This window comes from Gambusia affinis, linkage group LG18, assembly GCF_019740435.1.
Source record: "Gambusia affinis linkage group LG18, SWU_Gaff_1.0, whole genome shotgun sequence".
In the NCBI taxonomy this organism is placed as follows: domain Eukaryota; kingdom Metazoa; phylum Chordata; class Actinopteri; order Cyprinodontiformes; family Poeciliidae; genus Gambusia; species Gambusia affinis.
The window spans coordinates 19507177-19529459 of NC_057885.1; the positions used below are offsets into that span (position 1 = coordinate 19507177).

Sequence of the window (22283 nt, forward strand, 5' to 3'; positions counted from 1 at the left end):
TTGAGACTTCAGTTGTAAGAAAATACGCTACATATTTTCTCACTTAAAATTTGCTCTCCCTCCTTTTCTCAGGTTGTCAGCAGGACACTTCCTAATCTCCCACTCCATCTGTCTCCTCAGCACCTTCGCAGAGCTCATCTGGCCTAACCCACTGCTCAACCTGTCTCCCCCTTCAGCCCTCTTCACGGCTGACTCCTAAAAAAAAAAACCCTGGCCACAGCAGAGACGGAAACGAGAGAAGGCCAGTGGTTTTCAGAAAGGATCCATGCTGGGATGAGACTTGTCCATGCAGCCCAAGGGCAGGAAAAGGGATGAATTCAGACCTTATACTGCTCTACCTTTCCCCAGTGTGCAATTACACACGCAATTACTCTCCCTGGGCGCCGAACATCCTCTAAAACCGTCAAGATCACATCCAATCTGCCGAGGCCGGCTGGGAGACTGGCTTCTTAATGTACTTGAAAAGGCTCTCTCTGAGGATAACTGGCTGCAGAGATCGCCAGAGGGAAAGTGTGTAGAGCAGGAAGAGGATATTGAGGGAGGATGAGAAGATAAGAAGAGGATGAGGTGAAGGCAAGGGGACACAGAGGCACACACACTCAAGTTGATACTCTGTATGCATGAGGGCTTGTTTATGCGTGAGGGAAATATCAATGCGGAGCCACTCGTCTGTACTTGTCTGCAGCCGAAGAGTTCGATGATGTGACACATCTCCAGTCTGCATTAATCTCCCCGAGCTATTTCAGACGGATATCCATGAGTGCGCCTTCACATCTGGATTGAATAGAGGGAGATCAGACTCCGGGGTGAAATGAAAACCTCAGCTGCTGTGCTTTTTCCTGGCTTCAGAGCATGTGCGGGAGTGCAGGTGCCAATTATTTTCACATCTAATGTAAACCAGAGAACAAGGACGCGTCAATCACAGCTGCAGCCTTTTGGAATGGAAATGGGGATGAATTCATAGGAACGCAGATATTTTTTTGGCGGCCGATGAAATAGGTTGGTAGGGACTTATAAAAATAATATCCCCGCAGATTCGGGCCCCTAAAAAGGAAAACCTCAAGCCATTTGAACTTCGGATTGGTCCATCTGTAATGAGCAGAAATGGTGGCGAAGGGGAGGTGAAAATGATATTCTGTTACAGACTGTGAACAATGAGGTGTTTCAGGTTTGGAGTTGGGCTCATAAAGGCATTTATTATTTTTAGATTAAGCTCTTCTCTCAACAATCCCCAACAGGAGAAGTGATTGATCATCCGTATGTTGGCAGCTGTAAAATGGAGTAATACAACAAGTCCGGACACACAAAGCTGTCGTCATAATTAGAAAAGCAATTTATCAAAAACAAATTGACAAAGCATTAGGGTACTGACTTCTTTCACAAAAGTTCTCATAGTCTTAGACATAAATTGGCAACATTTGCAGCTACAAGACCTAAACTCGGGTTAATTTGCAGAGAAAAGTCAGGAAGCCATGGCACAGTAACTTATAGCAAGAGTCATTTTTACTCAAGCAGGGATTAAAGGTTAAGATTCCTGCTACAAGAAGTTTAAAAAGCAGGAGAAAGAACTATCTGGTATCCATGCCAACTGATATTTAGTACTTGATAATCCTTTCTTCATTTCCTTGCACAATTATTATGCACATTGCTGCCTATTAACTTCACTAACTAACTGCTAGTTAATCATTGGTTACGTAACAAAACATGAACAATGTGTCATTAAGTATTGATTTTAAAAAATTAATTGATATCATATGTAAGAGGACACTAGTTAATAATGAGTCTATACATATGCAACAAGTATGAGTAATGCAGCATTAAATACTGCTTAATTGGGATATGATTACATTTTATCTTGATGAACAAAAATAATTATAGTTTTTAACAGTGAGATATGGTGATCAATAGTCAATAGAAGTAATAGTCAAACATAAAATTGTTGCACACTTGCTCCATATTTGACATCCTGGAACATCATATTCCAGGATGTCTTAAAGTCATATTCATCAATTTAATAAGAAAACCTTATTAAAGTCATATTCCAGGAGAAAAACATTAATAATTCATCACTGGTTATGGTTAATTAGCAGCTGCGATAAAGGTTACTTACAGAATATGTCATAAATTATTGACTATAAATAATTTAGTTAGTAATGCACCGATATGAGCACCGCATATCATTTCTTTACTAACACGGTTAATTTGTAGGTATTAGTAGATAGCCTACTAATACCTACTAATATGGATATTAGTAGGTTAATTACTACATATTTTCTATTAGTTCACATGTAGCAAAGCAGATTTTGTAGTCCTCGTTATAAATAGGCTACATTTTCAGCCTTTTAGCTGTAGATGCCCTAAATGTAACACAATAGGACTGAAAAAACTCAATTGATGAATGCAGACTATGACCCAATTAGCTTATCTAATTAAAAATAATAAGAGGTTATACTCCCCCAAAACTCAACATTGTGATGAGCCAAGTCTATAACTTCTGCCTCACATTTTTCTGCTGGGTGTAAAATCCATCACAAGGTGAAGGCATAAAGATGACAGAGGAAGTGAGACTTTGTTTCATGCATGCAGACATTTATAACCAACATTACTTAAACATGACACAACTCCGCAGCTTTATTGCGTTCTCCCTCTGTATTTTACCGTGCCTGTTAGTGGGTATGCTAGTTTCTTTCTCCATATATTCAGCCTCGCTTCAGCTACACAGAGGGATTAACATGTCAGCCCCGTTCAGACTTTGCAGATGTCGATAAGAATTGCTCATAGCTCTCCCCGGCGAGCGGGCTCTGTCCTCTGGCTGCAGTTTAGCAATTGAGACATCCTTCAAAACGTCTTGTTGAGACAGATTTTTCAGGTCAGAGGCAGGGGGACTGAGGAGAGGGGAGAAACAAATTAGATAAGTGAGGTAAGCCCCTGGAGATTGTGTCGGATTGCCTATAGATCTTTTTCACAGCAGATATTTTCACAAGTGAAAGCAGGAAATCCAGGGAAGATTAATAGGGCTCCATTCCACCACAGGAAAGATTTTGGAGCTCTGCACACTGCTTCATTGTCAAACCAGGACGTTAATGCAAAAATTGGGCTACGTGAAATAATGAATAACTTCTTATTACACCCTTAAAATGAAGTTTATGATGACTTAAAGGAGGGCTGCACTTTCACTGTTGCCTTGTAGCCAGAAGGTCTTGGGTTCACATCCCAGCCTGGGGTCTTTCTGTTCTTCCCATGCAAGAGTTGGTTCTCTCTGGGTACTCCAGCTTTGACTAGGCCATTTTAACACATGAATAAGCTTTGATCTAAACAAGTGGTTGACTACACTTACAATCCACCTCACAAATGTTCAAACAAACACAACTTAAAATTCCCAATAAACAGGAAAGTTGTCATTTTTATAGAATCACCATTTCAGATCTACTTTTAGGTCTTAAAAATAAAGAAAAACAAAATCTCTAGAGAGGCTAGATGTATTTTCTACTGTTGGTCAGAGGGGGGGGGAGAAACCGTCCATCATAAGTTGGGTTCATCAGTTCATAACTAGTTTATGTACAGGACTACTTATTAAATTTGTGGAAGAACTTTTCTTTTGTGGTCAGGACACCAGCAAGGTTTCCAGCCCCGGGGCCCAAATCCTTCTAAAAACGGCCCTGCTTCAACGGCACAGCTTTTGTCTATTACACAATAAACCAATAGTGTCTATTACACAATAAACCAATAAACCATTCAGTTTGTGCATTCAGCCCACAAACTGAATGCAAAACGATGTAAACATGCAGTGAGTAGCTCTGCCTCTGCATGTCATAACGCCCTGAATCATCCAGATTTCTCCGGTGATGCGTTGACTCTGAATCCTCCACAGCTCAAAGTACTGATGCGCCTCTGAACGCCTCACTCTTCCTGGATGCTTGAGCCGCAGACTGAGCAGCGCGCCGAACAAAGTGGCAGCCCGGGATGTGCTGCACATTATCTGTTAACTCTGAGGAAAAGTGGATGTAACAACCCGGCTCGTCTGGCGTGTCAGAGCCGGGTCGGAGTGAAGCCTCACGTTAAGCGCCTGCCAAAGCCATTCAAAGTCTGGCAGAGCTAAAGGCGCCTCCTCTTTGACATTTTGAGAAATGCCATGTTTGACAAGCTCTAAAAGCTACACGAAGTCGCGTTTTGTGTTCTAAAGAGCATTCCCCCTCCCCCTCCCCTCAAAGGCAGGCGCGAGCAGCGACGAACCGGAGAGCATTGTGAACATTTTCAGGCCTCAGAGCAGTCTTCATGTCCTCCCTGTTAATTCAGCTGCAGCAGAGAGACGAAGAGTAGGAGGAGGAGGTCATGCTCCCGAGTGTTTGCTTGAGTGCTTCACTGTGGGATCAGGAGATTCAACAGGCGGCCAGACATTTAAATAATTGTTTTCAAATGTCTTCCTTAATATCAAGATCCCATTACTCTCTATTCTGCGGCGTCCCCCGGCGGAGGGAGCTGCGGCTGCTCGGCTTGTGTGAGCAGCCGTCCTAATGGAAGACGCTTCATGCGCGGCCATGGAAATGGCAGCACAGGAACACAGAAAACACTTGACGTGGATTGGCTCATTAGCCGCACAAGTGGGAAGAATGGACCGCAGGCACCTTGGGAGGAAGACGGCAGACTCCGCAAACTTCGGCTGGAGAGATGAATTTTCCAAACGCGGATTCAGATTTTAATTATAGACGAGCATACTTCGGGGTTTTCTTGAGTATTTTATTCTCACTTTCATGGATGAGCTTCAGAGAGTCGGTTTAGTAATGAAGCTTAATTACTGTAAACTGCATTTAATGTTATAATCAGAATTTCACTCATGCTGCTGGTGGATTTGGCCCCGAAGAGAAGAAAACAGATGAAAATTCAACAGCAGTCCGTTTATTGAATGTTTGGTTGAGGATGGAAATCAGCTGAGAGGTTAAAAGGACACTGGAGAACATGATATGTAACTGTGGATGGGGGGTGGGGAGAAAACTCGACGAGAAATAGAAAAATAAGAACATTAATCAGGTTTATAGCTGGTCATAAATATGGCAAATGCTACGTTACAGCTGTTCAGCTCGGGCTCAGTGAAAGCCCAGATATTTAATCCGAGAACACGGCTCGTTTACAAGGAACACCTTATTGATTTTATTTACTTGTGCATTCACTGCTGTTATTTATCCACAACCCTCCCCTTCCCTCCATGAGTCAAAATGTTTCACTTAATCAGTGTACAGGCAGTAAACCCAGCGAGAACGTGACCTTATAAACATGACGTGGTAAATATATCGCCAGCTGGGTTGTGCTGCTGGGCTCCTAACATAGACAGGAATTCAGGAGCAGGACGAGAACGGCACGAAATGAGCCAAAACGGAAAGTGGAAGCAGTTCCTTGCCAAAAAAGTGAATGCACATTGAGAATTTTCACATGGTGTCATGTTAGAGCCACAAACCGCAATGTATTCTGGTGGGTGTTTTAACATACAGCGCAACATAGAAATCTGCATATGTCTGAGGTGGAACGAAAAGATGCAAAACTATGACCTGCATTCATCCACCTAAATCAAATCAAGTGCAGCACCCCGTGCACACTATAAATATAATCGCACGGTGGAAGCCATCTTAGCCAACCTCTGTTGTACAACCAATGAGTGTCAATGAAAATGAAAGGCGCTCCTGGATTGGCTGCTTTTGGTTCGCTAGTTGCCATTCATTGTGCAGCTTCACTATTGAGGCATTTTATGTTTTTTTTTTTGTTTTTTTTTAAAGAATCTAAATTAGGCTGCACAAATATGTTCATATATCATCATCAGGATATCAGTGTGTGTAACACTGATATCACAAAGGACTGTTTGGACTGTAATAACTTAAATTATATTTTCTGAGTTATTAAGATCCATTTAACATTTTAATGCAATGTTTAGCCAGCTGGACAGATTCTCCTGGCAGCAGATGATCAAACTGGACAAAACTGACATTGTTCAAAATGCTAAAGGTGACAGAGTGGAAGAACAAATGAGAAAGTGAGAATAACATCAAGCAGCCCTAGATTCAAGTAATCACTGGATCTCCAGCTCAAAATCTAAAAATATTGACACTCATGAAACTTATACCATACTATTTTTTTAATTGTTTTTGGCTTTGGGACCACCTTGGAGGGACGCAGCAGAACTCCTGCCCATTTTCTCAAACGTCCAGGCGTCATACATCAGATTAAAGACAAAAAATGAAGAGATCTTGCATTTGACTGAAAATACTTTGTTTTATACTGAGAATCTAAAGATATTTTTCTGAACAGAAACTCATTTAAGAAACACCTTCTCAACATTTTACTTTTGTGGAGGTGATGCCCTTATTTAAAGAAACAATAATCCGATATAAAGATAGAGCCTCTAAAGTTTTTAAGTGCAGTAAAACATTTTGGTTTTAACAGCTGTTAACACACGTCACTCTTTAGATTATTACAGCTTGTTTATGCTGTGAAGCATCAGGGGAGCTCAGAAACCAGACAGGGAGATCTTGCTACTAAACCTTCATTACAGAACTTTCTTCCACTCTTCCTGAGCAGCCAGTTATTACATCTTTGAGGAATGACTTTCAATCATTTCACTTTTTTTTCTTCCTTCTCCTGAAACCCCTCCCCAATATTTCTCCATCTTGTTTCGTCTCTCTCCCGAGGCGGAGACGATCGCTAAGCAACCTGCACAACACAACAACGCTCGGCCTGCAGCTCTGCTCGGCGAGTCCCCGCTGTACCAGATGATCAGATACACGAGTGTGTGTCCGTCGGAGAGGAGGGGGGCTCATAAACCAAGTTCCCTTCAGGCTCGGAGCATCGTCTTGTACTCACAAGATCTCTGAAGGAGATCTGACGGGAAAAAAACGAGACAGTGAATCAAGTGTGAGGTGATGCGAGTTTAATTCACTCCAGCTTGGATTAAAGCATCAGCGACATCTACCCAGAGACTTGTTTGGCATCTTCAAGCCCTGCATGGTTCTGAATGATCCTTAGTAGATAATAAATTGGTGCAGTGTTATCACTGAGTGGAAATAATAATGCTTGGCAACAGGTATGAGTTTAAAGAAGTGTGGAGGCGTTAAAAACTGATTAATTTCTAAGTGTCTGATTATAAAAAGGCATATGTTGGATACATAGCACAGAAGCCCTGCAGCAACACAAACCCTCACACTGGCGACAGAAACGGAGAGAAATCCGTCCTTCAAACCAGTTTTGCGTTTCTCAGTCGCCACACACACACGCCCACACACACATGTTCAAACTGTAGAAAAAATAAAACACTCGTTTAGCAGCTGCACCCACTTATTAAAGACTTTCACAGAGCGTAGCGAGAGTTAAGCTGGCCGCTCAAAGACAGGACATTCAGAGAATCAGCACGGCGTTACAAAAATATACATCTGTGGGCATGAGGCGCGACACAGCTCGGCACGTCGACCGCTTTACAAAGGACACGGAAAGAAAAACAGCAGACTCTCAGTTTATAAAAGCAAAGGTTGGGGAAACAAATGGCACTTATTGTTACTGTGGCAGAGAGGCAATCTCCAAGGGCAGCGCTGGAGCCAAACACACACAAACAAACACTCCCACGGTTACAGTTCCGGTCAGGGGAAACACACACCGAATCACAGACACAGGCCTTCACTGAAGATTCAAGCGACTCCAGCAGCAGATTTCTGGATTAAAATGACAAGGAAAAATGCTAACTGATTTTTATTAAAACTTTGATTTTATCTGAACTGAACTGGATTTTGGTCCAACCTGATGAAACTCGAACTACGACGAAAGCAGAGTTACGAGGTTTGATATGTTGGTTTCAGGGTTCCACACAAATCTGGAAAGGTTAGGAATTTGTAAGTAATTTCCAAGTCTGGAAAAAGTATGGAGAATTATATTTTCCATCCATTAATAAAAATGTATAGGAACTGTGGTTCTTCACTGATTTGTAGTTTGCGTGTGCAAACACTGTTGAAATTAAAATACAGGACTCTGATTATTTGCACCATAAACTGACAGCTAGAACATTGTGCTCAACAGCAAAACCAAAACACTGAATAAAATGATATTGACGTTTAAGAAAACTAAAGATATCAAAGGTGTAGCACCGTCTGTGTGCTCTATCTGGTCAAGCTAACGGGACACTTGAGGTCTCTGCAGCTGCAGCGCTCTGGTCTTGGCTCTCCTCAGCGTGTGGGCTCAGCGGTCCGGCCCACCACAGCGTCAGTGCGTTGTCTTGCCGGACCTCCTGCTGCAGCGTTGCTCCGCCTCCTCCCTCGGTGTCGGAGGCGGAGTCGCCCTCGCCCTCGCTGTCGGTGGGCCAGGGGAACTGCCGCTGCCCGCTGGAGGTGGCCAGAATGGGCATGAAGGGGTGAACGCTGCAAAGAGGAGGCGGGGCGTTACTGCACAACAGGTTAAACAAGAGACTGACCAGCAGGTTCAGCACTTTCAACGCAAGTTTTCAAACTTTCTCAAATCCAAACTTGTATTGTTTTAGAGATAAAAGCAATACAAGTAAAGTTTCAGTTCACTGTGATGTTATGATATTTATTACGGTTACTCTTAGAGTAGATAAAAATAATAAGTGAGGTGAAACAGAGGCAGCCTCTGTGCTAAAGTAATACTGTATTCTTTTATAGGCTAATGTTTATCAGCTTCCTCTTTTTGAGGCTGAATTTCTGCTTAGCAACAGCAATATTTCTGGAAAAGCTGTGATGCTTAAGCAGCAACCTGCAGTGAAATTAGACGCTGATCTCACTGTTAGATCCTGGTATATCTTTGGTTTTGGTGAAAGATAATTGGGAGCACCAAACAGTAAAACACAGCAGGACAATCAGACATTAGAGCAGCAAGAGAGTCACTAAAGGAACATAAATTATCTGAGTTTGACAGATTACTTTATTCCCTCTAATCATCATTGCTTTTGTTCTGCTGTTAATTTGTGGAAGTGCGTTTCAATCTTTCATGCTTTAAAACCAAAAAGCTTAAATTTTAGCTCCTAAATTATTTATTTTTAATGTGAAGCTCATTTTTCTCTCTGCAGTGGGTAACTAGGACAAACTAAATGAATAGCAGTCGGGAGAAAGTTGTGGGAGGAAGTGGGTTGTGGCATCGTCTCGGTTTGAATCAGAAATTTAGCGAAAGGATTCTACCTGATGCCGTTGGTGCAGTCCCAGTGGGCCTGGAAGCGGATCTGTGGCTGCAGCAGCTCTTCGTTTCCATCGGGAGGCGCCGTCTGAGTGTCCCAGACGGACACGGCTCCCTCCGTGTCTCCGCTCAGCAGGTATCTGCCTGATCTGGACGCAGAGGAAGGATAAATCATCAGGGTTGCGAGTGAAAACACGCGGCTCTGCGGAGTTCTGATCAACTTACTGGTCCAGGTCAAAGTAGATGCGCTGGTTAGTGGCAACGTTCCTCTTCAGAGAAAACACGACTTTCCCCGGATCCCTCAGGTCCCAGCACAAGATCTCTGGGTCCTAGAATGACAGGGGAACATTTACTGAAAGTTTTCAATTCAGCTTATTTATACAGCGCTGAATCACAACAACTGTCGTCTTAAAGAACTTTACAAAAACTATTTCAACTTGATCACAGTTATCAAACAGTTTAATTATTCAAAGTAGTTTAAAAATATTTGTACCTAAAGAAACCATACTGAATGTTTTTAATGTACTGGAGGTCAAAGCGTGGTTTATGCCTAAACCACTTTTTGACCTCATACCAACCTGTCTATTCCTCAAATTAAAACCTGATTTGTGTCAAAAATACTCAGAAATGTGGATGTTTTTGTGTCCATCTGTCATGTAAAATTACAAGTTCATTGTGGTTGTATTGAGACAAAGCAGCTGGTTTTTATTTTCTGTTTACAGTTTACTTTTCAAAAGATGCCTGACAACCCGTCGCTAAATTAAAGAATAACTAAAACCCCTCGGCCTCCACTACATGCCACAAACTGCAAGATGTTTGCAGAAACTTGCCATAATTTCCCACTTAAGTGTCTGACTCCATCTTGGTGTTTACTAATATGTCATAATACAAGCCAGTCAGAGTTTTTTCCCTCTTATGAACAAAATGTTTGTGCAAGGACTTTAATTGTGACCTCATTGTCAAAGAATGCAGTTATTTTGGTTTCTGTGTGGATAAAGCTGCCAGATTCCAAGACACCCGGGACAAGTTATCATATCTGGAGAAATAATTATCCACTTTCAGCCAGAAGATGACGAAAACTAGAACAAAAACAAAAACCGAAACAAGAGATTCATTATGCAGCTTTAAGGTTTCATGACACTCTGTGAAGCAAAAGCGATGGCCTAATTGCTAATTGGGATCATCACATGCTACAAAAAAAAAAAACAATACAACTGCCTCTTTTCGACACGTCTGTGTGTGTGCGCCGACCTTGCGGCCGCCGGTGTACAGGTAGTTGCCGTCGGGGGAGAAGAGCAGATGGGTGAGGCCTCCATGGTGGCGGGTGGGCAGCAGCGCCAGCAGGGTGCCGTCCTGACAGGAGTAGAGGCCGGCGCAGCGGGAGTATGAGCCGCAGGCGTAGACCGACTGACACGGGCTGAAGGCGAAGCACGAGATGATGCCGCTCTGGCCTCGTTTCTTCACTGAGAAAGAGGGAGAGACGTTTAGCAGAGCGATTAACCTTTCACACATTTTGCCAGGAGTTCTGCTCACGTGGATTCAACTGGGACACGTCAGAGTCAGGCTGAAGAGAGACAGTGAAACCTGCAATTCTAAGGTTTTACAAATATGAAACTGTTTGAATCTAACCTGAACCGTAGAAAAATACACAGAAATATTCCTCGCTGTAATTTATTAAACACAGTGGAGACCAAGCAGAAATAATGTCATGTTTTCTATGACTTTATCAGTGTCTCGTGTGTTTCTGCACAGCTAGTTAAGTTCCCACCAAGTATTTCACTCAGGTTGATGTTTGAATTTTGACTAGGCCACTCTGACACCTTGGCTCTCTAGACCTGCTGCTGCGTTTAGGATTACAGTTCTCTTAGTGACCCAGATTGCGTCAACCTTCATCTGTCGGTTAAGATGCTATTGAACTGGTGAAAAGCAGACTTTTCAAAAACAAGTAAATGAGAGTGATGAGTTTACCATTTCAAGTGATATCGGCCGATACCGCCGTTGATGCCGATATATCGCGCATTGGAATTAAACCTCTCCACTCATAGTTTTGTCTCCAAAGAATGGACTTAAAATTGTTTGGTAATGACCCGTCTTGCTTCTTCTTTATTTAACTGAAAGTATATTCTCTGTTCACTTGAAATTTAATGAAACCAAGTTTAGAATAGCTTTTAGCTAAAACATGAATCAAAAAGTCACCCGTCTTCCTGCATATTCTGGCACTTCATGTGAGAAACAACAAGAAATGAGTTGAGGGGAGAAATAAAGCAACCTCTGACTTGGAAAAAATACAAACAACGTTTAGTGACATTTTCAAAAGTGGCTGTTTTGGTCCAGATCTTTCATTCCATTAAGTACAAAGAAACATCTCCATCCATAGACAGCGGCTGTTGTTAATTTCAGCACATCTAAACCACTTTGAACGGACAGAAGCTGTTTGAGGAGCGTGACAGAAATGAGGAATTCATCACAGTAAACATCTCACTCGCTTTAGTTGTTTGAACATAATAAAAGCTGCTTGTTGGTTCGTTCAAGGAGACTTCAGTCGGGGAGGAGCGACAGTGAGCTGCCAAACTTATTAAAAACAGCAGACAACCAACTTCAGACGAGATCTCAACACTTATAGCTTCTGTAAGGATTTTATTTTCCGGGAATAATGTTATGAATGCTACCATTTGACTTCAGTTGACTTTTCTTTAAAGACATTTCAATCTGTTCTGGTAAACAGCATAATCTTCACAATGATAATAATAATAATAAGTAACTTATGGGAGTGGAAATGCTTAAACATAAATAATAGTTGAATTTACAATAAATTCTCAGTGAAAAGAGACACAGAAATGACATTTAAAATAATATTTAGTTTGGTTTAAGGTGAAAAAGATGAAGACCGACCCACAGTCGGGCGCTCCTCGCAGTCTCGGCCCGGTCGCTCTGTGCAGAAGACTCGGACCATCTTCTCGAAGCCGCAGTACAGCTGCTCTCCGTCGGGCGAGAAGCAGAGCGAGTGCGCCGCCGTCAGCTCGTCCAGGTGGTTGTAGGGCCGGAAGCTGGCCCGCACTTTTCCATAAAACGCGTCCCAAATGTGCACTGGGTTGTCGCGGCTGCTGCTGGCCAGACTGAAACAAATCGGTGATATTCGAGGTTGGGAGGGGGGAATGTGCAAAACAAAAATATGAACTGACTGAATTTGAGCTGTTGGGCAAAATGTAGGTGTAATATACTCAGCAATGACAAATACTTTGATAAATTGTCCCTGTAATTACTGATAAATGATTGTGAGTTGAGAACATTTTCAAGTAATATATTGGTAATAGCAGAAAGACATAAGTTCAATGAGCTTTAATTCTGTAAAGAACACTTATCACTGGCACAGAAAGATATTTTAAATATTAAAATATTTTTAAATACCCCAATTAAAACAATAAATAATAAAACAACCAAAAATAAATGAATTAAAAAATTAACTAAAAATAAAAAACTACAAATAACATTGAATATATTGCCTCTGTAAACAAAATTGCTCTTTAAAAAATTTATAATCATCAAAATGGAAATTATCAAGCTCATTTTAATTTATAATGTAATTCATTGCTTATTGCAGCAGGCTAATGCTTTGCACACTCCACATCTTTATTCCCCACGTCATGCATTGTTTCTCTTCCACTTCCATATAAAGAGCTGCTTTGTGTTGGTCTATCACATAAAATCTCCTTAAATTTCACAAAAGATTCTGGTTTTAGATAGAATTTAACAGCCAACAGATCAACTCAAAGTACCAATAAAACTGGATTGTCCTAGAAACTCACATCCAGCAAATAAACAGAAGTAGAGAAGTTAGAAAGGAGAATGATCAACACTGGAAATATTCTCTCCGGATTAATCTGAGGTATTTTTCTAATTTAACAAAGCCCTTGAAACTCCAGAAACGTTTTTCTTTGGGTTATAAAAATGAACTCATAAATCACAACATTTGTGTCACTTCCAAAACCGTTGGCCGTGTCTGTGCTGAGATAAAAGGAAGAGAGTTTATTAGAAACAGATTATTTAAAACACCAAGGACTCCTAATAATAAATCTTAACTGCAGCTCGAGGCATTTTTCTGGAAAGATACCAATAAGCAGAGAGATAAAAAGAATACCTTTATTCTACGGGGAAAAATGCTTAATGTGTAAAAATATTCAACCAAACAGTCTGTCTGTGTGCTTTGAAATCTTTTTTGTTTTTGCAAAACAGGATTTTCTGTCTGATTCCTGTTGTCGTTTCCAACATCAGCTGCTGCACACCTGCCTGAGCGTATCAATGCCTGAAAACAAACACTCAGCACCCGCGCCATGCCTCATTAGAGAGACGAGTCGCACCGATTCAAATCAGGCCGGAGTCGGCGCGAGTCCGGCCTTTTTAAGTTTAATTATCGAGCCCTGAAAAAATGCTGAAATGCCATGGCGGCGGCAATGACTGCTCGGTCAGACAAAAGGAAATTAGCCCCAGCCTCTGCTGCGTTGCTCCGTTATGGCCCCCGTGAGCTGGGAAATGCCCAATTATAATGCTAGACCGCTGCTAGCTTGGAGCGATGCCTGGAAGCGAGCGCCGTAACGACGACCCTTAGTCCCTCTACGCAGGAGGGGGGAATCTGAAACAAGCAGCGCTCGGTTCAAGGAGCGAATACATTTGTTTTTCCTTTCATAATATTTCATCTGAAGCGAAGGTGGAGGTGATCTGCTTCCTGCTCCGTCCTGGCATAAACACATTATGCTCTCTGGTGGTTCCCTGCCCGCATGAGACGTTTGTTCATCACCCTCCTGTTTACACCGCTTTCATCTCTGCATCTCCCCTCTATCGATGACGGCGGCCATCATGGAGCGTGTAAGAGCTTGGGTGTGATCAGAGGGAGCTGCCGCAGGGTGGAGGTTTGTTACTGGGAGGCGATGCGAGCTGAGGGACGGGGTGGAGGAGGAGACGAGGGGAACGCTGCCAGGAGTTTGACCCCGGCTCATTAGCTCGGCCCCCGAAGGTCCCGCCGCCGTTTCTGAGGCGGAAGCCTGGGTGTTGCTGCTGGCGCTGAACCCCACACGCGGTGATGTCACAATTACGAGAAGAGGAAGATGAAAACGGGATCCTCATCTCACCGTAAGGTGTCGTGCGGGCTCAGGAGTGCTTTCTCAAGAGCCGGACCGCATTTAAAACTCGTCACCGGCCTCAAAGGAGGCAGGAAGAGGCCCGACACTTTACTGGTAATGAGCGACATCAGAACGCTTTCGCAGCTTTTATTTCCCCGACATCACAAGCGGCTCCCATAACGAGCGCAAACATCCTGAAGATCAAAGAGGATCTTTCAGAAAATGAACCGTCGTTTAGTTTAACTACAGACCCCTGAAACACACTCGACTTTAATCCCAATTTGCAAGGCGCTAGCTTCTGTTTCTCCTTTCTCTTCCTTCACTATTAAATGTTTCCCACAAAATTATTTTAATGTCGAAGATAACTTGAGTAAATACAAAAATCAGTTTTAAAAGCTCATATAATCCCAATCAATTTGTCCTGATGGCAGCAGCTAATTGTGATAACCAGGGATGAGTCGCTTTTATCCAACATTTCATTAAATGCTCCAATCCAGCCACATTGGCCTGTTCAAGATCAAGCCACAGCATCTCAATCAGATCCAAGTCCTACATTGACTATTTTACTAAAGGTTTTGGGCACCATCAAGATCTAATGTATTATATTTGAGAAATCTGTAACAGGCCTTTGAGTTCTTTCAGATTAGCACTGATTTTGCCAATGGAGCCAATTATTGATGCCATTTCAGCCCAGTCTCTTTTTCATTGTTGAAAAATTAACATTGACCTTAACTGAAGTAATTTAAGCTTTTTATGTTATCCTGGATCCTTAATCTGGCATGTTAGTCATTAATACGGCAGTTTTAGTGTGGTTAAGTTGAAGAAAAATTGGCATTATGAATTTGGTCGACAGGTAGATCTGGATGTGGAAGGTATAGAGGCTGATAGGGAGAACACAGAGGGTAAGAAAAATAGAGGACCAAACACACAACCTTGAGGAACACCAAGAGACAGGTGACAAAAAGATGGTCAAATTAAAAGCATTAAATATGTGTTCTTATGTTTTATATCCAACTGCTGGGAGAGTCTAGTTCAGGTTAGGCAGGAAAATATGGGCTTCAACTCACAAACATGTGTCTGGCTCCAACGAGCTCATCTTCGGGAACCAGCAGTAGTCATAGACGGTGTCTCCTTCAGCCATCCTGAGCACAGGACTCTGGATCAGGAAGAACAGGACACAAATAATGATGAACCTGTGTCTAGCATACTGCACGCCACTCCATGCTGCACAGCTGTGTTCAACCTTTATATACGTCTATTTCAGTAAATAAAAAAAAAAATTACAAAAAACATTACAAAATTTAAACTCTGGCATTTTAAGTTAAGAAAAAGTATCAAAACTAAGGCATGATTATCACAGCACATGCTCTTGTATAATAGAAGGCTAATTTGAAGTTAAATGTAGAGTAAGGAGTGTTAAATTAATGACAATCAGGTGTAAGATGAACAGCAACATATCAGATTCTGGTCCTTCCCAGTAAAGTGTATCAAGGCATGAAATGAGATTTCCAAGGACTTCAGTAAAAGAGCTACAATAAATTTCTCTTCTGAGTTTAAAAGGTTGTTTAATGGCCTGCAAAGACAGGACTGTCTGTAAGCTGGAGGAACTGGGGAACACAAGAGGACAAAGCATCAGATGAACGTTTACCGGAACATGGAGTAACTGAAAATGGACGTGCAGTAAACAATACTGTGGGTTTCTTCTTTTCTCTTCAAGAATTAAAGTCTAAAAACAGCTTTACAAGAGGAAATGCGGAGTGAAGTAACACAATTCCTAGAATCCTCCCTTTAAAATAACGGTGAAGATGGTTTTATGTGACGTTATTTTGATCGAGCCACAACTCGTAAATATTTAGAGAAAAAAAAAATACTCCATCATCCACAAACAGACAAAAGTTGCTCCAAAAATCAATTCATGTAAAGCTGATTTCAAAGATGAAATGCATTATCCATTTCATGGCTCCACCAATACAGTGAAAGCTTAAAAACAGCAAAATTTGAGTTTTTATAATAATGGAAATGATGTGCAGAGCTTATGGGAAACGCTAAGAGCATTCCAGAGCTGTAAAGTGGGTTTTATGAAGTAATGAGCCTTGCAGCTTTTCCTCACGTAATCAAGAGCTGAGACGCTTTTTCTCACTTGTTGGGCTGGAAAACCTGATGCTTTTACATCACCTCTTTGCAAGACAATAAAATTGTTTTTTAAAAAAAGTAAAAAAATAAATAAATCTCAATCGTTCATAAATTTCCAAGTACCACTATATGGGATCAGAGGCAATAAAACAGGCTATAACTCGCAGTAAAATTCAAAGGCCGACGGCTGCCTTTGAGAAATAAAGAAATCAAGCTCAATTTTCTCCTCTCGTGAAAAAAGGCTGGGAGATCTTTGTGGAGGAAAATGGATTACATTTCAATTATTTTTGTTCAGTGATCCCGATCTGCCAGCCCATAATAGAAAAAGAGAGATTGGCTCTGCGCTCGATATTTTCTCAAATCTAAAAAAGACATGACGGCCATTTTCTTCTACCCGTTAAATCCTCAGAAATGCATTTCGTGTGACTCAAAATGTGGGTGGATGGATTGGCGCGCCTGAGGAAGAGGGAGACGGTCGGCTGGACAGGTGGAGAGGACGTATGAACGGGTGAGCAGGCAGATATATTTGGACGATTAGTTTGTGTAAAAAGTTGGGCGAATGAATGGCTTTGGGTTTCATGGAGTGACCACAAGGATGTGTTCAGTGAGAGACATTTATACTCTCTTAACCTCAAAAGGCTGACTTTATATATTTTGATTTTCAGTTACGAAGTTCACTGATTGGAGACGGAAATATTAACTGAAGGGTTGTTGTTTACTATACTACCACAGTATAAGTCACATATTCTGTAATGATTAATAATAATGGATAATTGTTTGTCTATTCTTATTCTAGAGATTCTATGAAGTGTAAAAACTAATTCATTGGGTTTTTCTGTCATCTTTTTTAATAAATTGATCAAGGTTTTTTCATTGGACATCAAAAACAATATGTAAAGCATTTTGAAATGGCTTGCTCCTGAAATGTGCTATACAAATAAAATTTGATTGATTGATTGATTGATTGATAGTGTAACTATTGCATCAGGTAGTCGGATGTGCCCATCTTCTCTATTTAAATCTAATGATTACTGAAGGGCAATCTGATATACATACTTCATAATCTGCACTCTTTTGGTTGAAACCAGTATTTATTTACACTTTGGTGTTTTTATTCAAGTACATTTTTTTGTTAATGGAGACTGAGAATCCATTTTATTTTTGTTTTTGGTTATTTTGTTTATCAGTTCCAGTGTTAAATGTTCTTTTGAAAATAAAGTGTATCTATTTCTGTCAGTTAAATCTCATGCATTATTTTGTCATTTCTATTAAATCAGTGTACAAAGGTCTTCAAACAATATTATCATCTATCGCAATAGTTTTTGAGACAATTAATCGCTCAGCAAAATTTGCTATCGTGACAGGCCTAGTTCCAACTATTATTTTCGAAACAGAAAAACATTTGTTTCTAACTCACCATCTCAGGGATGGAGTCCCAGCTGTAGCTGTAAATCTCTGGAGGGAGGTTGTACACGCGGAGAACGTTGTCGGCACTGTTAGTCAGGATGCAGGAACCATCGGGAGCCCTAAATGGAGGAGACGGTTCCCTTAATATTAACTCATCTTGCTTCATGTTGAATTAGCCGATAGTAATATTGTCTCTGCTAAAAGATAAAGATCATTTGTATAATATCTAGATTGATGTAATGAAAATTCTCCTTTACTTTTTGTTTTAATGGAAGGAAGACATTTACTAAACTCAAAATGGCTGTTGAGTGATTAGGCCAAAGATAAATAAAAATATACAACGAACGGTTCAGAAATCCACCTGTTCCAGTGTGTTTTGTTCATGTTTATTGTAAATCAAGATTACCATTTGCAGCCTTTCAGGTAATTCTCAGGAAAGCTTGAGAACTCCGTCCAGGAACCGGTCAGCATTGAGGGATTCTGGGTAAAATCCAGGTCGAGGCTGGAAGAAAAAGAGAAATGAGAGACATAACAACTGAAGTTTGATGTTGGTCAGAACATAAAGGAAGCTTGTGGAAAAGAACAAAACTGTAATTTTTGCAAATGAAATGATTTTTAAATGTTGTACTGAATTATTACAATTTTTAAAAACCAGCAAACATTCATACAATTTTTTTTATTTTTACTATAAATAATTACTTTATTAAATAAAATTTCACTCAATAGGTTATTTCTTCTGTTTTTCTCCTAAACTTTCTGTCTTTGTAACTAATGGGGTCCCACATTTTCTCTCCATTCTTTCTTTCTAGTCATTTCTCCATCTCTCCCTGAGTTTTAACATGCCAAGGTGATGGGAAGTTCATGAAAATGGTCAAATAGGCACAGCAGGGAATCTCAAATTGAACCACACAGTCATTATGGGTTAACTTCTATAATACTTACTGCTATTTTGAACAAATAGATTAATTGACATTAGTCCAACTTGATGTTTTTAAAAAAAAGCTTTTACTGAAAAAAAAAAAAAAAAAAAAAAAAAAAAAAAAAAAAAAGAGGGAAGATCTTGTGTTAGGCCTGATGGGGGCACTACAACTTTATACAAAACACGTGAAAGATTTTTCTTTTAATTTAAGATTAAACAAGAAAAAAAAGAACTGTGTGCCTCAACAATCATTTTGAGTTCATGACACAAAATTAAAAACAACCAAAATGAGATTAAACTCTTTCCTGGAAGCAATCAAAATAGTGTGAAACTCCACTGTGTGTAAAACGGTACCTTCTTCCTTTGTATTTTCCATCTGCTGTTTCTTCTGTGTGACATTTTAAATTAACGTCAGAATACAAAACAAAAATTCTTCAACTCACTGCTGTCCGGCTGCAGGGCTGTCTGCTGCTTCGTCACCATCACAATCCTCCTCTGGTCTTGTCTCCTCTCCTTCTGCAGCATCAGGTCCTCCATCTCCGTTCTGGTGGAATTCTGCTACATCTTCATCTCTCTGATCTTCCACCTCAGGTTGCTGTAACTCGTGCGTTGCTGTAAAAAAAAAAAATACAATTAAAATCTGTGAGTACAATATTTCTGCCACACTTCCAGTTCTTAAATACACTCAGTTAGCAAGACGAGTGTTTTACTTTGTGCAGATGTGGAGGTGTTTCCCTGTGCAGATCCAGACTCAGTTGGATCTCCCTGCTCCTCCTCTCTCATCCTGGAGCGCTTGGCTGATGGTGGAAGCCCATCCTCTGGGGTCTCCTGCTCTACCTGCTCAGACTGACAGAGTAGAGGCGAGACCTGTTGAGGAGGCTCGCCGTCTGCTTCAGAGTCCTGCCCACCAGCCGCCACACCTCCACTCTCTCCACCTCCAACTGAATCGGACATGGCTTTATCAGTCCACCTCCCAGCGTTTTGAGGCCCGTAGTCCGGAGGGTGGCTGTCAGACGTGGGTGAGGTAAGTGCTACTGGGATAGTGCTTCCTCCTGCAGTGTGGACGGCTGAGTCTGTCGGGGTTTGAGGACATCACCCACCTAGAGAAAACAGGAAGTGGGAAAAGGTAAAAGCCCGGTTTTCAGGGAACATTTTTGCTTGTTTCAAGAAGCATTAAAGACCATTTTCTTCCCTCGTTGTGAAGTTGATGTCTTTCTAAACCTCCCCTTCACTCATACAAATTGATAATTAATTTTTATTGCTTTTGGCATTACATACAAATGGAGAAACAAAGAAGACATGTTCATAAATACATAAAATTAGGTGCAAATGGAATGGCATTGCATGCAGAATGACGTAATATTCCCTACATACATTCACAAATGCCAAACCAACATTTGAACAGTATTCATTGACAATGTCCTGTTCACATGTTCCTCTCTTCTGCAGTCATTTCTTGAGAAGAGAGTTTAAGAAATAAAAATATGACTTAGCGTTTTTAAATTAGATTTAGTCAGTAGTATGTGTCTGTGTGAATTTAAAAAATACACAGTAAACATTTATAATAATAATAATGATGATTCTTGACCTGGAGTATTAACTTCATGCCCTCAGAGTTTCTCACCATCGATCAAGTCTTATGTGCCAAAAGAAATAGTCAAATATCCCTCTGTCTTCTTCAACCTTATCAAATGGTAAAAAAGAAAACTAGGTGTTGTCCTACAAGCAGACAGTGCCAACAAGGGAACTAAAATTTCGATAAATACTAATCCCACTGAATAAATCCAATCAGAACAAAAGGTAGACTTTCCAAAGTTTTTCCAGAGTAAAACTAAGCTACAGAGTTGCATGCATTTTCAGTTTTTTTTGTTGTTTTTTTAACATCTGTGTCATGACTGCTAACAAGGAGTCCCTGTCTGTATACATGCATGTCCATCTAGCAGTGTTTCTCAATTCCGGTCCTCACGACCCCGGACCCTGCATGTTTTAGGTGTTTCCCTTCTGCTACACACCTGGATTGAATATGTGGGTGATTAACAGGCTTCTGCATCACTTGATGGTCATGCAATCATTTGAATATGCTGCTCTGGAGTAGAGGTACATCTAAAACATGCAGAACAGGGGGCCTGAGGACTGGAATTGAGAAGCGCTGATCTAATGTAACGTTGCTGCTAAGTTTATTAAATTTAAAGTGGAACCGGTGAACTGAAAGGTTCCTTTTGACAAGTAATTAGAATAGAAAGTCACAGACAGGAAAGCAAGTAGATTTACACAAAGATAGAAACACGCATCATATAAAAACATAATAAAAATACTGCACAGCAAAGGCACAATTTCAACCTACTGGGTAGGTTTAAGAAATAGCTTGACAACGATAATAGAATATGACAAACATTTAGCGTTCGTGTTATAACGTATACATTTGTGCGCTTCAGCAAGCTGCAACTTAAATAAATCTTGGCATTACTAAAGGAAAAAGTATATTTAAAAAAACGCCTTGAAAATGCTCCTCCAAACACCTGTGGCGAGTCGTGACAGGTCAGATACTTCAAAACGGCCGGTCGTTATTCTAAATTAACTGCATAAATATATTCAAAGATAAATTTCCCTCCAGCCCTGCTGCTTTCCCCCCACCACATTAATATTGACTTTAGAGAAATCAAATTTTATGTGTGTTGGAACAAAGAAACAGCCACCAAGCTCTGTTTAGCTTCAGTTAGCATTAGCTCATGCTAACAGTATGCAGCTGCGCACCTGCTGTAGCTCTGCTGACCGTTGACGCTGAGCTTCGTCTCCTTTTCCTTCTTTGCGGCTTTAATAGTTTTCACACAAGCGAAGACAAGAAGCCCGCAAATACAAGTCGACGTCTTCTTTGTAGGAAACTTCTGTGCTGCTTACCAGCTCATCGAGAAGTTGTAAACACAAGTAGGTAGCCATGTGTTTGGAACTATCGCGAGAGTTTGAGATTTGCTCCCCTCCACTTCCGCGTTAGGTTTCCTCTCAAATACTTAAGGATTTTGTTTAGAATAGTCTACAGATGGATCTCGGGAAAAGAAAAAGTATCAGTATGTATTTAGCTGGATTTCAGTTACTTGTCATTAAATGGAAACCTAACATTAAACTACTCAAAATTAGATTACATAGGACGAAGAAAGACTACTGATTTGACAGTAGCCCAGCATCCAATCACATTTTAGAAAAACTTAGCGGAAGGAAAAACAAACGTCATGGATGGACACTTTCAAAGGATGTGAAGTAAAGTCCATTCTAAACTAAAAGTAGGCGTAATTGTGTCTTACCTGGACTAACAAAAGGGGAAAAAGAAGATTTTACTGTTCTTTGGTGGTCCAAAGTCTTTTTTCCCCCAAATAAATAATAAATGTAATGTTTTTTGTTAGTATGGAGTAACAATTAGTCATCAAAATTCTCAGAAATGTATGTTGAAATGTAGCATTGTGATAAAGGTATAAATTTTAAATTAAATTACTGAATAAAATTAACTGCAACTAGATTGTATTTTCTGATGAGTTAGTAAAAGAAAAAACACA

At 40.6% G+C, this 22283-nt stretch overlaps 1 protein-coding gene across 2 annotated transcripts; it reads right to left on the reverse strand.

Annotated features, from left to right (window-relative positions):
• Positions 1-6901: 6901 nt before the first annotated feature.
• On the reverse strand, positions 6902-21719 carry wrap53 (WD repeat containing, antisense to TP53). Of its 2 annotated transcripts, none has more exons than XM_044097447.1 (11): positions 21509-21719; positions 19446-19835; positions 19179-19347; positions 18223-18318; positions 17827-17935; positions 15344-15432; positions 12052-12275; positions 10411-10622; positions 9385-9488; positions 9165-9308; positions 6902-8390 (listed from the first exon to the last, which is right to left on the reverse strand). In XM_044097447.1, the coding sequence occupies exons 2-11, from the start codon at positions 19687-19689 to the stop codon at positions 8141-8143; spliced, it is 1641 nt and encodes a 546-aa protein (XP_043953382.1). In that variant the 5' UTR covers positions 19690-19835; positions 21509-21719; the 3' UTR covers positions 6902-8140. The 2 variants fall into 2 exon arrangements, with proteins under 2 accessions (XP_043953382.1, XP_043953381.1); XM_044097446.1 differs by having other exon boundaries at positions 21490-21719.
• Positions 21720-22283: the final 564 nt, after the last annotated feature.